General features: G+C 39.3%; 1 protein-coding gene across 4 annotated transcripts in view; it reads right to left on the bottom strand.

Moving 5' to 3' along the window:
* Window positions 1–16,670, bottom strand: part of ADAM22 (ADAM metallopeptidase domain 22) — a 126,202-nt gene that overhangs the window by 17,041 nt on the left and 92,491 nt on the right. For 3 of the 4 annotated variants that reach the window (XM_088533546.1, XM_088533543.1, XM_088533545.1), the window contains exons 15-26: window positions 13,994–14,065; window positions 13,442–13,534; window positions 11,543–11,623; window positions 11,258–11,308; window positions 10,919–10,982; window positions 9,057–9,162; window positions 7,508–7,624; window positions 6,788–6,956; window positions 6,047–6,155; window positions 5,117–5,207; window positions 3,205–3,222; window positions 601–795 (exon numbers count right to left, since the gene is read on the bottom strand). In XM_088533546.1, the coding sequence (XP_088389672.1) occupies window positions 601–795; window positions 3,205–3,222; window positions 5,117–5,207; window positions 6,047–6,155; window positions 6,788–6,956; window positions 7,508–7,624; window positions 9,057–9,162; window positions 10,919–10,982; window positions 11,258–11,308; window positions 11,543–11,623; window positions 13,442–13,534; window positions 13,994–14,065 (1,166 nt within the window). The remainder of the gene's footprint in view (window positions 1–600; window positions 796–3,204; window positions 3,223–5,116; window positions 5,208–6,046; window positions 6,156–6,787; window positions 6,957–7,507; window positions 7,625–9,056; window positions 9,163–10,918; window positions 10,983–11,257; window positions 11,309–11,542; window positions 11,624–13,441; window positions 13,535–13,993; window positions 14,066–16,670) is intronic. The other variant, XM_088533542.1, reaches the window with a different exon arrangement.

Raw genomic sequence — 16,670 nt, 5'->3', positions numbered from 1 at the left:
AAGATTAGCAAATTCCGAGCAGAGGGAACATCTAATGCCCTGCTTGGTTACTCAAAGCAACAAACACAAAAGTACAGAAGGTCTCTGTAAAATTATTTCCTAGGATAACACCTGCTGATCATTTAGTGTATTTGTCCAGTAAGTGGAAGTGGAACAAATGGCATGCACCTCCAGCTTTACTGGGAGACAGTGAAATTATTATCCAGGAATCTAGGTCAGCACAGCTAGTTATTGATGGCGTTCACACATAAAGTTATAAAAACAACATTTATATTAAACAATTTATGTTCATAGCTATTATTGAAGCAAGACAATGTTCCTTTTCTTTGATTACAGGACCATGACAAAAAAAAAGTGCGTTTTTTTAATTGAGCATTTTGGGTTGAGTCAACAATTCTTATTGCAGTCTACTTGAAATTAATTCTCAAGCATGGAGATGATGAAAATAAGAATAACCTAAAATTGTTTTCCAATGGAAAACATGTCTATCCTGGCCTAATTGTAATAATTGGTAGCCCAAGACATGTGAGAAAAACAGTAATCAAAGAACAAGGGATTGTGCCATTTTTAACATTCCAAAGAAAGAAGAAGGAATCAAACCTGCTGCAAAACAATGAAATGTTCTGACTAATGGAATAATGGGTGATGGAACAGGTAGAAATCTGAAAATGCGACAGAAAAGCAGACCTCTTCTTAGAACTAGATGCAGAGTTTGTGCTGACTCCAGGAGGCATGTCGCTATAAAAAGAGTCGGCCTCTCCAGGCTTTTTTACATAATCTCCCTGGGGTATTTGTCTAAAGTATAATAAACATTATTGAGTCAGAAAACAAGACAGGTATGAGCACACAAACACACAAACACACAAGTATTAGTCTAAAAGAAAGAGGCAAGCAAAATGATCCTTGGGAAACCTGCTAAACATACACAATAAACATATTAATAAATATTTCAACCTTCAGTGACAATATTCCAGGGTATCTTTGACAGTTCGGGAAAGTGGTATGTAGGTTTGGGTGGGGGAAAACAAGGAATATTTCATTAATAAACTCAGATCATTGGTTTCAAAGTGATTAGTTGGTAGATAATCAAGATTAGACATTTCCAAGGGCTCAGCAAGTCGGCTTGTACAAGTATCTGAACCAGATTCGTGAGCAGAGCAAAAAGGACTTAAGCAAAAGAGAACGAATTTTCCCTTCTAGATGAGACAGGTGGCTTCTGTTTAATTTTTATGATCATTGATGAATTCAAGAACAGCAGCTTGTTGAGCTGTTTAAACGCTTGTAGGAGAAAATTTTCCCTTTTGCAGTGGATCTTGTGCCAGAGATTCTTGGTTACTTCTGACTACTACAGTAAACTCTATCTGCCAAGACACTCAGAAATAACACAACCAACATATAACACTAGTGCATCCTTTCCTAGCAGTAAAAGCTTGGTGTGTGTACATGAAACCCTCCAAGCACTACAGATTCCTGATCCAAGCTACACCACTTCTGTGCAGTGAATGCACTGCCAGCCAGTACCTGCCTCACAGCCAGCCCACGTGCACCTCCACCAAGCTGAAAAATCTCTAATACAGACAGCTAACTTGGAAGTCTGCTATATCATAACAGGACAAGGATGATTATCCATACAGCCCTGCACTTTCCAAGGCATTTTTATTTCTATTTGCCACTATTAAGACGCTCATTTACCAGAAGGTCAATTCACATTCCGTCCAGGTCCAACCACACACCTGGACTAGGCTGTAGCCACTCTATGTTTGAATTTCTAATGCTCCTGAGGTATTTAAAATATGTAATTATGCAGCACACAAGTTACTAATATAATATAGTACTTCCCAACTACTTCTTCCGTCTTCCACGAGTCCCAGTTCTTGCCTCATTCCTCAGGCAGTAAGTACATCAATATTTCCAGAACTGTCTCTGCAGTTCTGCTGTTCCCAGTTTTCTCTTTAACAAATCATCTTCCCACTCTGGTCAGTCAGAACAGACTTCTCCTATGTATTTGTGTCCTTTACGCTACATTATCTCAGTTGACAGAATCCTTGATAATTTATCTTTTTTATAACTTCCAGTTGACTTATTTCAGCCACTGAGTACTGTCAAATATCATTCTGTACGTACTGCTTGCAGACATGTTAATCTCTTGTTTTCATCTTTATTTAAGGACTAACTGTAAACAGTTCAAAAAAGGGACACTATGATGGATTTATATTTTTCAGTTTATGATATTCTCCTTTTATGCATCCATAAATTGTGCATTTGGAAATCAGTCTATGGAACTTCTTGGAACTTACTAAACACCTCCAGTCTTCCTCCGTCCTCAAAAGCCTCTGATTCTGCTAGTTTCCATTCCACCCATGCTCAGACACAGCTACAAACCAGCTGCATACTTGTCTTTCTCTAATATCTCTAATCTGGGAAGACGAGGAAGTTTGAAAGATTTAAGATGCAATGTGATGCGTTTCTCTTTCTGTATTTCAAGGTTGTAGCTGCCCTGTCCTCTGCCAACAGTGAAGTGACTCAAAGGCAGTTTTGCTCTATGTTTGCACATCCAGGGAATTCACTAAGAATCACCAAACCTCAGACCACCGAATTCGGTCTGCCTTGCAGCCAGGTGATATCTCCTGTCTACTGTAATGCTTGATTCAATACCTATGTGAGCTCCTGCCAGCTAACTGACTTTGCTACACACAAATCAATCCGCACGTGGCAGGGCTTTTCTGCTCCAGGCTACTACTTCCAACCTCCAAGGGATAGCACTGCTTTCCAGGCAGAGGAAGTGGAGAACAAGCTTAACAGGTGGCAGCAACAAAGTGGTAACTTGGACCAGAAGGTGGTAATATGAGAACAACATAACATCGTGTCAATATTAATTACTTAATTCTCAGCCTCTAGAGAGCATTTTAATCTAATAGCATATTTGGAGTCTCTTTTACAGGAAATATTCTCCTGTTTTCCCAAATAAAATAGTGCATTTATTGAAGGAAACATCATTTTTGCTAGTGAGTTCAATGAAATTAGGATTTTAAATGAGTTATTTGTAGAATAAACACAGATTTTATATATTAAAGCAAACATTCTATAACCTACAATAATATATCATGAGTATCTCTTTCCTTATGGCATGTAAATGGGCAAATGAGGAAAAAAAACTATTTTCAGACCTTTCTAGTGATGCGTTCTATTACTTTAAACACCTACCTCTGTCTTCTGTAATTTCTTTCCACACAAAGAAAAAAAAAAAAAAAGAAGAAGAGGAAAAAATATGAATGAGTTATCAGCCTTCAAGTACACATGGTCAGTAAGAGGAAAAAAAAAAGGCAAATAGGAAAGTAATGTATACACAACAAGATTTTTGCTCAAAATTATTCTACAGAAACCACTTCTGAAATACGCATATTCATAAATGTGTTAGCTTAGCCTTACTAGTTGATGACTACACTCAACACTGAGTTTGAGGTGCAGTTCATGATGTACAGGGGGCATCTTCTGAAAGGTGCTTTCTTGATCCTGCCCTCCTTAGTGTCCCTTGAGTTCGATGGGTGCATGAAGAGTTAACCGAAACCTCCAAACTACATGGACTCTGCCAATGCAGCAAAAAAGTGATCGAAAAACCTTGGGTACTGACCCCAAGAATAAGATAGGGAAGTGGGAAGTCTTGTGAGGGCAGCGCGGTCTCACTTCACTAAAACTGGGGAATACCCAACTCACTGAAGAACTGATGCAAAACACTCGATAAGGGACCGAAACCCATCTCGCTGACGATGCAAAGGGCAGATAATCTTATGTAACTCGCCTCAGGATTCACGAGCGATCACCTTATAAGGAAGGCCACAGAGCAGTAACATACTCCTTCCCTGAGAGTACCAGGATACACTCTGTTTCATCGTGTTAATTGCTAGTTGCTATCTACTGCTTGGTAAGTCAATCCCTATATAGCAGTCACACCAGTTAATGGTGGATGTTGTTATCACAAAGATCCTGCACTGCTGAATAAAATCAACTAACTAAAGCCCAGTGGTTGTTGCCCCCTGGATTATTTTACTGTCTCCTTTAATGCACTAGCATGACAGAGATGATACAAGCAAACATGGGATTGTGCAGTCGAGTCAGCTCAGCTCACTAAACACTGATCTTTTCCATCCCCAGGTTCATCTTCTGTCCAGTCAGGAAGCTCACCCCAAAGACCTCAGTGCCAGCAGAAGTGCGGACGGACAGCACAGGAGGGAGACAAGAGCAGGACTTGTGGTGCCCAACCTCAGCTGGGGTTCACTGAATGGAGCACTGCCATCTAAATATGCTTTTATAAAATCTGGGAACTGAAGTTATTGCTTAAATATTGATAGTAAAATTATGCAGGTCACTAGCTATATCTGATCTGAAAAACTAACTCAGAAAAAACACACACCATAAGAGGATGGACTTCTTCATCCTCATCCAAACGTGGGGGACTTTTCTGTGGGGGATGTGACTTAATTCTTTATATAACACAAGCAAAGAACTAAAATTTTCCCGTTTTAGGAGAAATTCACAAAGGAAGAGAAACTGAAGGACAGTCATATTCAAATAATCCACTTTTCCTTTCAGTTAGCAGCACACAGGCAACTCTAGGCCAGATGAGAACTTGAATCGTATTTGCAAATTACAGATTTCTCTCTCTCAACAAAACACCTGCTTGAACTAACTTAGGGTTAAGCTGACTGAATACAAATATCTGTTGAAAGAGGCCTATGGTTAAATGCTTTGCTGACTGAGGGCCTATCTTCCTAAGCTTACTTTGCCATTAAGAAAAGATTTGTAATCGAGTCAAATCCTACTCTTGTATTTTCTTTGCCAGATATATTAATATCACAATCTGATCATCTTCAGAAAAGAAAAGGAATGCAAGAAATATATTTCAAGTCTGGATCAAGCTCTCTAAAAACAAAAACACACACACACAAACACGTACAAATTGACTGAAAAATGCTATTGTTATCAAAATTTCACTAAGTAAACACAATTCAATATGGAGTTTTATATTGTTTTGAATGTTCCCTTCATAATGGAGTTAGCTAACAGATTAAAAGACCATTTTTAAAAACTGTATTAAGAACAACAACAATTTACTTACTTGTAACCCCAAGCAGTTATTCCTAAAACGAGAGCCAGCACTAAAATGGTGCCAGCAATTGCCCCTATTATTATGTTTGTGCTAACAACACCTGGAAACACAAGAAAAGAGAAAATATGCAGGGTTTTAGAAGTATATTTAAAAAATAGTAAATGCACTGTCTTTTAAAAACCTTTTTCAGACAACTTATACTAGGCTGATTAATGGTAACTAGTGATGGAAACCTGAAGTATAGCCAGGATACAGAAATATAATTTGTATGTTTCCTTTAAATGAACACTTGGTATAGGTGAAAGTCATGTCAGTTACATCAATATGTTATAGACATAGTTAAGCTGATGCAATTACAGCAATATAAGCTGCCCACCAGATACAAATTTGTGTTGGAATAAAAGTGACTTTTTTGTTTAAATATCATTATAGCTGAATAAACTAGCTCAACATATTCTCCTGCTTACAAGCGGGTCAAGAGATGAATAAAAACTTTTGCTCAGAAACCACAGAAGCATAAAATCTGTGTGCAAACATTTGGCATAGTGACTGCATTATAAAAATTTAACTCCACAACCAGAAGCCAAACATATAGGTCATTTTACCTTTCCACCTAGATATGAAGAGCCCTAGTATTTTTTTGCTTGTCCTAAACAGTTAATATACTTAGCAAGACCACTCTCCACAAGGTGGAGCAAGCAAGGTACAAGTAGATGCACTTGTGCAAGTCCCGGGTGTTGGATCGAATGCTCGTGGGACCACTGCAAGACTGAGAGCACAAGCACAGACACCAAGTGCTCACGCTGAGGAGAGAATGAGGCTCTCAGAAAACACACCATGTTGCATGCAAGGTGAGAAAGTAGGAGGTCTAGTTTTGCTTAATGGACACTCCTCAAACCCAAGCTTTTCAAATTATTGACAAAAATTGCAACTACATACCTTTTCTGAGGGCCTCTCTATCAAAATACATATCATCTTTGATGTGGGTACTGCAGTCATCTCCTCCCCAAAATCGGTCGCAGACGCACTTTATTTCATTGCTACAAACCTGCATCCAAAAATGTAGATTTTTTTGAAATTGGATGAAGTGGTGAATTTAAAACAATACAGTAAGTTTTAATGCAGTGCCAAAGAGGTAAGATGCCACAAGAGAATGATTCTTTTGAGTTCAGGTCAGCTCTAGGGACCCGGCAACTGTTTCAAACCCTATGAGAGACAAAGGGACTCTGAGGTGACCAGAGTGCACCATGCCACACCAAACCCATGAGCTGGGCACCAAGCACAGAAGTCAGCTCCCTGCTCTCTTCTCTAGCATCTCTCAGCCAATAAAATCCAATGACTTTATGACCATATTCAGATTGTGATACATTACATAGGGAATTAAAAAGAGCATCTGGAAGAACAGAGACCCATGGTAAGAGAAACAATTGATTTTTTTGTTATTTTTGTAAAAAGAACTTCTCTTACTGTCTTACTGTGATCTATTACTTTGGATGCCCTAACTATAATGTATTACACATACTTATGTGCTCCCTTCATCTTTTGCTTTCAGAAGCTTCTCCAGTATAGGACTTCTTTTGCTACAGTTATGGCTTCCTGAAGGATCTGACAAGCACTCTGCGCAACACCAGACATATTCAGGGAGAACAGCAAAAAGGATTATACAATATGAGAACATACACCATGCCCTGAACAAATTTGGGTTTCTGTGGTGCCTGGGCAGGTGCTGAAGTTGAAGGACTCGGTGGGGAGGCACCGATGCTCCAGGCACACCATGTTGGGCCCGCACGGCGTCCCGTTCTCCACATAGCCCAGGTCCGTGTCCTCATCAAGCTTCACGTGGCCACCACTGCAAGACAATCAAGAAGACCCTGGAGACTGTGTGTTGCCACCAGATGGAACTGCTCGAGAAAGTGGCTGATATCTTGGCTGATACCTTCATTTCTGTCTGCATTATTTGATATGCAGAATCAGGAAACAGCTGTAAGTACTGGCTTACTTATCTACCTGGTCTACTGTAAAACAACCCAAAATGCAGTGTATCTACATCAAACAATGTAATAGTAAAAATAAAGACCATTTTTCTTGTATAAGAGCTGCTGTTGGAAAAAACACTGATTTTACTTGTATAGGACTATATTTCATCTTACAACTGGGATTCAGCTAACATATAGCAACTTACTAAGCAGTCAGTTAGCTCTGGCTATTCAGGTACATGTCTAGGTATTTTAGGTACATGAAGTACTTTACAAACTTTAAGAAATGTAGTATCAAGAGAAGAGCATTAAGTCTGCAGAGGCAAATTTAACTACTACAGAAGGGCCAACAAAACAGCCTATGATCCTGATGCACAATCACATTCCTGAAGGTCGAGTTGAAATAATGCTTATAAAAAATTACCTGCAATTGTATACTTTTCCAAACTGCAAGACAGATGATGTGATTTCACCATCAAGCTCTCCAAGTCTGGGCACACTAGATATATTGGAGCACAGAAGGTAACCACAAAGGACATCCCTGTGTTGAGAGGTTAAACAGACATTCATGGAAAAGAAAATTCAATGAAAATAGACATTTAAAATAGATGTGTTTTTCTTCACCTGCTTTACTACACATCTGTTACTTCCTGCCGTCTCTCACTGACAGAAATTCCCATAATGTTTCCCAAGAAAACGATCCTCCTCTGAGCTTTGACTAGGGACAGAAGCTTTTTTATGAAATATTATCAAAAATGCTCTGAGTAATAACAAAAAGGCAGCTATCAAGAACAGAGCACATCAAACTGATTTAATAACCTATTAGGACACAGTAACAGGCCAGATAGCGGAGCAGCAGTAGAAAGCAGCTTTACACAAAATCTCAGATGACACATCTCTAAGGGAACCAGAGAAACAAAGTTTAACTGAAGCCTTGCAGGGCGCTTTTGCAAACTGTGCAGAGACTGGGCACTGTCAATTAAGGGAGAGTTTCATCAAGGGTCCTGCAACCACTTTGGTCTCAGCCTTTAGGAAGAATAAGGGCCACCAGGAGATAGGCCAGAAGAGAGCCACAAGGACGGCTCACGCTGAAGACAGGACAGGAATCGGAACAGAAAACATGAAAGCATGATCTGTGAGAATAAAAGTAGGGAGCTCTGCTTTTTTTTCAGCTTAAAGAAGATTTGAGGAGGGACCTGAGAGCAGTCTTCAGATATCTAAAAAACTGTAAAAGGAGGAAAATATGCCTTCTATTTCTGTACCAACAGCACAAGAAACAGCTTTAAATTGCAAAGAAACAAATTAAACATTAGGGAAAACATCCTAATGACAAATTGCTGAAGATTCTTGAAGACCAAACATGTCATATCTGTAATGCCACAGGTACAGCTAATTTTGCCTTGGTGTGGAGGGACGCATTAGAAGACTTCCCAAGGTCCATTCCAACCATGTTTTCTACATTTATGCAACTGCTTCTTCAGGAGATACTTGCACTTAAGTAGACAGGCATAATGCCTTTAAAAATATAGTTTTTTATACAGAATAATGTTGGACTTGGTAAACCAGAATATGACCAAACATGCATCAAATATATCCTACAGGGGCCCTGGACTTTCTTCGAATTTAAGGCCAAACATTCAGACTTAAAATATTCATGAGAGCTGAAAGCACCTGAAAACACGTGACAGCACCCAGGATAGGGCACTTTCAATTGAAAACTCTGTTCGCAGGAGGGAAGATTCATGACTCAGTTCCAACCAATCCCAAAGCTCAGACAGTGCTTTCATGTTGGAGGCCATATCCCTTAGCTGCCCCCCTCCCTCAACACTTCAACTAGCGTTTGCAGATGATGACCTGACTCCTGGAGAACACACTCTGTATGTGCGGAGGCCTTTAGAGCACCTTTATGCCAGCTAAAGAACAGGAGCAGAGCTAAAAATCTCACAGCAGCTTTTCTGGATGGATCAACTTACTGTTTATTGCACTGTATCCAAGAGTCCTTGTCTCTTCCGCAGTTTCCTTTCTCAGTCCCTTCAATATTCAGTTTCTCGTAGCAGTACCTGTCAGCAGCTGTCACTTCTAAAAACAGAAATAAATCTCTTCTAAGATGATGAAGACTTTTAAAAGCAAGGTCTTTGGGAAATAGGGATGCATAATCAAAGCAAGCAGGGCTTCCCAAACTGTGACCTGCAGTATCATGGTCTGCAACTGCTCTGTGAAGCTCTGCCAGCTGCACAGTGTTTCCAGAGAAAAGTGCTATGCTGGCACCACATGACTCTTAAGATTTGGTACAGACTGGCCATGGTTTATTGTTCCAAAATATCTGGAGGCCACTGGATTAAATCACATATGAGTGCAGGGTCCTTAGGTGGCTATTGATGAGAAGTTAAACCTGAGGCTTCAGAACAATCATCAGTAGGTTAATCAACACTAGAGAAAGAGCTTGAAAAGAGAGAAATAAAAGGTGAGAGAAAGAGAAAAAGCAAGTGGTAATTGTCTCTCCTTTTTAATTGCCTGCCCATCAAAGCTATTCAGCAAAGGATGCTCTGGAAGTACGCCATTTTTAAACAAGCCCACAAGGGCCTAATGATCTCACAGGAGCAACCAGGTGAGCTGACAGAGCTGCTGTAACGAGCCTTCCAAATTAATTAGCCCTATTTAGGCAATTGTGCTAAACTGAATAAGCTTACAAAAAGCATCAGAGCTTTCTGAGCCAGACTCCAAATCAAATTTAGACTCCTAACTTTCTGCAGCTTGTGTAAGGAACTCAGTATTTGCTGCACTCCCTCGGTTTCCCAACATGAATTACACTACTCAAGGTGTTATTTATCTGCAAAAGGTCCTGTATAAACAGATCACTGCAAGTCCAGGCTGCACAATGCTCATGTAATTGTGTAACACATCCCACATTCAGCAGTGGTAGTTCATTTAACCGAACAGACATTACTGTAAGCCTTCAAAATGGGAAAAGATAAGATGTAATTGGTATCTTTTGAACTATAATGCAACGTATGCCCTTGTTTTTCAATTGTACCCTATAAAACTTGGTACATTGCTAATCAAACACAAGCAAGAAACTTTTCACACTAAGTGAGAAAACAATTAGAGAAATCTTGCATTTGGAAAGATAAAGGGAAGTATTTATTTTATCATGCAGACCAGAGGAATCACCACCAATTTCTTTCTACCGGTATGTGGTTGTCATGCAACATATCTGAGTTCACTGAAATCCATGCAGGTTAAACGGCATGTTAGCTAAATATATATTTTGTTTTCCAAAAAAAACAGTATTGCTCTCAGCAGCAGACATTTTTCTAGAACCTCCTGTCCTTTAAACAAGGTATGTAGTCTAAATGCTGATCTGCAGAGCTCTCCTTAATGACTATCCATTGCAATTTCTTTTCCCTTTCTTCCATTCAGCTAAGGTTGCATGTTTGACTAAGGCACAGTTCCTGCCAGTAAAAGCAAGGGAACCACCGTCTTATGAAAAAGGTAAAACATTGAACTGCAGAACTCCAGTACTACAAAACCCACAAAAGAATTATGTATCTGACAAAAGGATGAAAAATATAGATTTAAAGAATTGTACTTAAAGTTTGAGGGCTTCAGCATTTGCCTCAAAGGAGAGGGGAAAAAATCCTAAAAAACTGAAGAGCAAAGTTCAAAGGAGAGCAGAGTTCAGCATCTCAATGAATATTTTTCACAGCAAACAGTCCCAGTTGATTTTGTCTCTTTTCCAATGATTACAAATAAATCTCTTTCCATAACTGTTCTCAGATAGAGTAATATTTCAAGCCATATGAATGATAACCACCTAGAAATACTATTTACTCACTTTCACCCCAGATATATTTACATTGCCGGTCCCTGGTTTTACATCTTCCTCCAAAACAAATACCCTAAAGAAAAGATACAAAAACAGCCTTAACATACAGACTTATCACATAAGTTCTAATGAGGTAAACACCTAATATGTGGTTCTGCTTTCTAGGTTGTTCATTTAAATGTTTAGTACCAAACTAATAAAACCCCAAATTCAGTAACGTTAATGGAAACATTAATATTCCAGATGACTTCCAAAATCCTAAGCCAATTTCTAAAATAAAACTCATCTATAAGAGTCATCTAAAAGCAATCATGTTTAAAAAAAAAAAAACCCTCAAGTGTTGATTACCTGTTTGTTATCACATGAATATCCATCCATTTTATGAATATTTGGAGAACACTACAGGAAAAGAAAAGAACTGATAGATAATTCAGACAATAATGAAAACAAAGTCTACAACAAAGATCATCTTTGGATCTTTGGCATATAGAAAATTATTTAACTATCATGCCCTCCTTCTGGGCACATAAATGGTTTAATACAAGTTTTATGCAATTTACTATACAAAGCAGTGTCATTCATATTGTCTACAGGTACTTTTTGCATTCCTTAGATAGAAGAGTTAAAAGTCACCTGACTGGAATTTCCTGTGCAGTTCTCTGCAATATCACAGTCATTCACCGCTTCTCGGCACAAAACTCCTTTAGGTTCAAACTGAAAAAAAGGGACAGCAAATCAGCACCTTAGTTTCTCCGTATCTTGTTTTGAATGCAATACTTACTAGAGCTTGAATTAAAATTTTTTTAAAAGGAAGGAAATTCTCCAGTGCTGACTGAAATGGCGAGGTTTTCCTTTGCTCAGTGCGGCCCTTCCAACAGTCCATCCACAGGCATTTACTCCAGAGCCTCCATTCTCAGAGGCACCGAGCATGGGACTTGCCAGGAAAGCACCATGCCAGGACCCAGGACTCCTGGGGTCTATCAAACCAGCACTGCAGTGGGTTTGTGGCACTATCCGGGCCAGATCATTTCACATGTTTGTGACTCCTTTATCAGTCTTTGTAGAACACGGGACACAAGCCCGGGTTTCTTTGAGAACTGCTTCAAGATCTGTGGATAGAGAGGGCTACAGACCTCTAGCTGCAATCTCTCTGCTTGCAAAAAAGCTCCACTGCTGTTGTTGAGCAGAAACTACTCATAAATGGATTGAATTCCGTATGATTTGACACCAATTTCTAAACCAACCAGATATTTAACAATGAAAAATGTACCAGTGACCTAGCGTACACATTTGCAATCTGATTAAAGACTTCTGTAAAGCCCCAACAACTGTAAGAGGAGGTAGACATCCCAGTAGGAGTGACTATCTGCACTTAGCTTTGTTAGAATCACTCTTCTCTGTCCGGTCATGTCACTCCACATAGACATATTACAGAACTCTTGTTTTCCTTGGAAGATTTCTTTACTTTAGCTACTCAGTTCATTTTTGCAGCTCTTTGTCTTTTTTGTTTTCTGGATCTGGATGCACATTTAGAAGCTGCCATGAACTAACACACATCTATAGAGGACCTAGATTCTGATAGACACCAACGTTGGAGATATCCTGAGACACAAGTATGTACACTATTCTCACCGTGTTTTGTTTGTACACAGGAGCTTTCATATGGTGCCACTATCACTTGGATTTTTGAACAAAATTCACCCACTCTGGCAGTCTGCTTTTTTATATATTACGTTTTAAAAAAAAAATCTTAAAAAGGAAAAAAAGAAAGGAACGTGCTCGGGAAAATATGATCTATTCTGGCATAATCTGTACTTTTTTTAGGATTAGGATGAGCACAAAGTCAAGAATGTGGTCCACAGCTATTACTAATGTTCATCCAAAGGAAAAAAAACCCTCAAATGTCCACAGGTGAAAATAAAAGCATCTCACACAGTACACTGCAGTATTACTAACATTAATAATAGTAATTATTATTGAGTCATATTGATGTTTGAAGTCATATTTAGCTGGGCCCCCTTGCAGATCTGCCTAGATCACATTTTACTACTTACTGATATACCAGGAAGAAAAACTTGTAATTAATACAGGGCTTAACTCCCTTTACTCAATGGGCTTTTAGCTGTCCAAGCATAGAAACACACAGAAAGATTTGACTGAAACTAAAGTCAAATGTCTTTTACATACACATTTTAAAATACTTGGTGCTCAGAATAATCCAGCAACTGAAAGGAAGACATTCTGGAAATGACCTCTTGGCAAAAACATGTGCACATCTGAGCAAATACGTCTAATGGAATCGCATGGGACTTTTCGGTCGATTCAAACAGAAACAGGAAGACTTTGACTGACCTCTGTGTTTGATCATAACCCTTGTCCTAAGAAATCAAATCTAAAAGACATAGAATAGCCTAAAAGGACAAGTTTTCACCCAAATCTTTCAGAAAAGAGACTTTGAGCAAAGGAACAGCAGGTGTGAGAGCAGCCACGCGAGTCCCACGCCGGCACAGGAGCAGGGCTCGCGGCGCTCACCCGGCACTTCCTGCAGCAGAGCCCGTTGCTGCACTGCGCGCCGGCCGTCAGCGTGCACAGGCTGCAGCACTCCCCTCCTTCGCTGGCACACTCCTGCGGGAAACACGGACACAGCACGTCACCGAAACTCCTTCACTCCTCATTGCTCCAGAGCACTTCTCGAAAACATTTTACCTGGGCCTCGAAAGCACCTGGAGACATACCAAAACAAAACAAAACCCCAAAACAAACAGGCCCAACAACAAGCACTGCGAGGACTAAAGCTTTTTGCTATGCTATATAGGAAATAATTGCATTAATTTCAGTGTCATTAAATACTTTCTCAAATACCATTCTGCCTGATTTTGCTGTAGTAGCTTCAAGATTTACATGACAATAAAATTTAGAAGCTGGCCCACATTGTGGGGACCACAGTGTGTTAAACATGATGGAAACAGGTAAAACATGAAGCATCCCAGGTCCTTAGCTCTGCCTGTCTTCCCAGACTTAACGTTATGGGCAGCAAAATGTCCTGGAGAATCCAGTTACTATTTGACAGTAAACTGCACTTACCGCAATAGTCCCACAGTCACATTCTTCCCCCTCTTCCACAAAACCATTGCCACATTCTGGAGGATCCAGAAGCTGCAAAGCAAAATTAGAAATCAAAGAACTTGACTTTCCTAGACATATTCATTCTGTACAATGTGCTTTTTTAGCTGGCACTCCAAATGTATTATCAAAAACAGAGCACCCACACTTTAGGGGGAATCAAGTTAGAAATAACACAAATAAAACATGCACAGAATAACCTACCCAATGACTTAATTCAGCAAGTCTGCAGAGCAATATGGCATCATCTAGGTTAAGAGTGCCATTTTTATGGCAGATTCAATCTTTGCAGAAGCCACAGTCAAGAATAAGTATGAGAGCAAATGAAGACAAATGTAAATAATACAACACTTTCATTATAATTAGAGGGGCTGCGATTGTTGTTGAACCCTAGTGATGACAACCAAGTCCCAGGTTGACTTCCGTATTAACCGTGAGAAGGAAAAGCCATAACATTGTGCTTTGGAAGCAAACAGCACAGAAGTAAAGGAAAAAGCTAAGATTCTGATTCAGTCTTTGCTACAGCTAGATGCTATTCCCTTCTCTTTTCCTACACCACATTTTTGAATTTGCAACAGTTTTCAATAAGGACAGCTGGTAACGCTGCTGCTCTCCTCCACTTGTCCCTCCCTCCTAAGGCTGCAACTTTTAAAAGTCTAAATCTGTGTATCTGTAGTAGCAATAACTCCCTTTCCCACAGGCTGGATTTATTCACCATTTTTAATAAGAATCCACATTTTTCTCTCTTTTAATGAACCCTTATACTTTGTTCTTTATTTTTGCATTGTTTCCTTTATTGTAAAATTTCTAAAGATGATTCTTCGACAAGGGAAAAAAAATAAAAAAAGTTTTTCTTGGGGCATAAGAAAACATAACAGCAACTTTTATTATCTAAATCAGAAGGTATATAGGGTACATAAGCACCAAGGCAGATCCCGCGATCCAGCTCTCCAGTTAAACTAGGATCATGCCAGGAACCACTGTGCTGGCCAGGCATCTGCAGGGGGAAACGTGCACAGCTCCTTCTCGCTGCTGCTGCCGCCTCGGCTGCCGGGAGCCCGGGCTGGGGCGCTCCATGCACACGGTGCCACAAACCAGCGCGGGGGCCACGGCACGGCGTGACGGGCTGTGATCAGATACCTCTCTGAAACGACTGCAGCTTGAAATGCATGGGTAGAATATTACATTAAATATAAGCAAGTCATTTTCTTTCAGAATTATTAAATAGTTACTAAAACTGCTTGCTTTCTAGATATTTTCCCAGGCATCTTAATTTCTTCGCCATCTCTAAGCGTGCTGCACAAGGAGACTGAAAGTCAGGGGGTCCTGCCATAAAATGTAGGGCCAATATCCAGCAGAACAGGGCCAACTAAATATTAAATTAAAGAAAAAACATGAAAGCAAATTAGATCTATTTGCACTATAAGTCTTTATATAATTCAGTTATCCATTAAAAAAGCATTGTATTCAATATGCTTCACCAGTCATTAAAGTAATTTTGAGGATCAAGGCTGTGGAACACTGGAGAATACTTCACCTTCACAGATCGCATTGCCTTTATCTCATATTTCTTTAAAAGCACATTTATATTTTACCACTCTTTCTGGGAAAGGTGCCTCTTTTATAGCTTCATAAATTGGGCAGACACATTCTTAATAACTTTAAAACAATTCAAACAATACATGAAAGATCAATCACATCTGACTTCCACATTTTCAAATCCCATGAGAAAAAATGCAAATGCTGCTAATCTAAATTGAGATGAAAGTAAATTGTTTTTCTTTTTGTCCAAGTGACAGATGTGCAGTGAACATAATTGCCAAACAAACCCAAGGAAGGCAGCATTATGTCATGGAAAGAATCCACTTAACAAAAAAATAAAACAATCAGCATTTCTCTCTGCCTATAATGAGATGGAAAAAGCACATTTCTAAAATGCAGGCATGTTTTAAAAAACGAAAGGCCATATATCTTAGCAATGAATTACACTGCTCTCTCGCACTTTTAATAATAAGCACTTCCATGAAGCATTTTGAAGAGATAAGTAGACACAAACTTTTGCTACCAGTCAGCAAAACAGAAGATGGTGTTTTCTGTATGGGCCTCTAGCGGTGCTTTCAGTAGGTGCCAAGCACCAGGAAAAGAAATAAACTCATTCTTGTTTATTTATTAATAACATCAATAAATGAATGAATGAATAAGAAATATTCAAACTTGCCATTCTTAAGCTATCCAGATTTGATGCCTTCTCTTCTGCTCTCCAATATTTACTGAAATTCTGTGAATCTGTCAGAAACTGTATTTTTTCCTCAGTCACTCCAGAAGGAACTTATTGTCTCTCTGTCCTAACCTGTTTCCTTTGCTCATTGACAGACAACCATTAAGTCGAGATTAACATTAAGTATATGTAAGAAAGAGTCACAACAGAGTGGGGTGATGAACTGGGCAGCCAGTGAACTGACTGGAGAGTTTCTAGGAGCTCTATCACATCCGGGATAGATGTGAAACAAAAGCAACCTGGCTTCAGCTTCCAGAGAATTGCACCAATGCAAAGCAAATTAGAATCAGAATTATGCAAAGTTTACCAGACACTAGAAACCCCAGCAAGTAAATTCAACAACATACTGTAATTACAATA

Source organism: Tinamus guttatus, unplaced genomic scaffold (genome assembly GCF_059628265.1).
Source record: "Tinamus guttatus ecotype Peru unplaced genomic scaffold, ASM5962826v1 Tinamus_guttatus_pri_ptg000509l, whole genome shotgun sequence".
Lineage (NCBI taxonomy): Eukaryota > Metazoa > Chordata > Aves > Tinamiformes > Tinamidae > Tinamus > Tinamus guttatus.
Note: the sequence above shows the minus strand (reverse complement) of the source record. Positions and strands in the feature narration are given on the sequence as shown.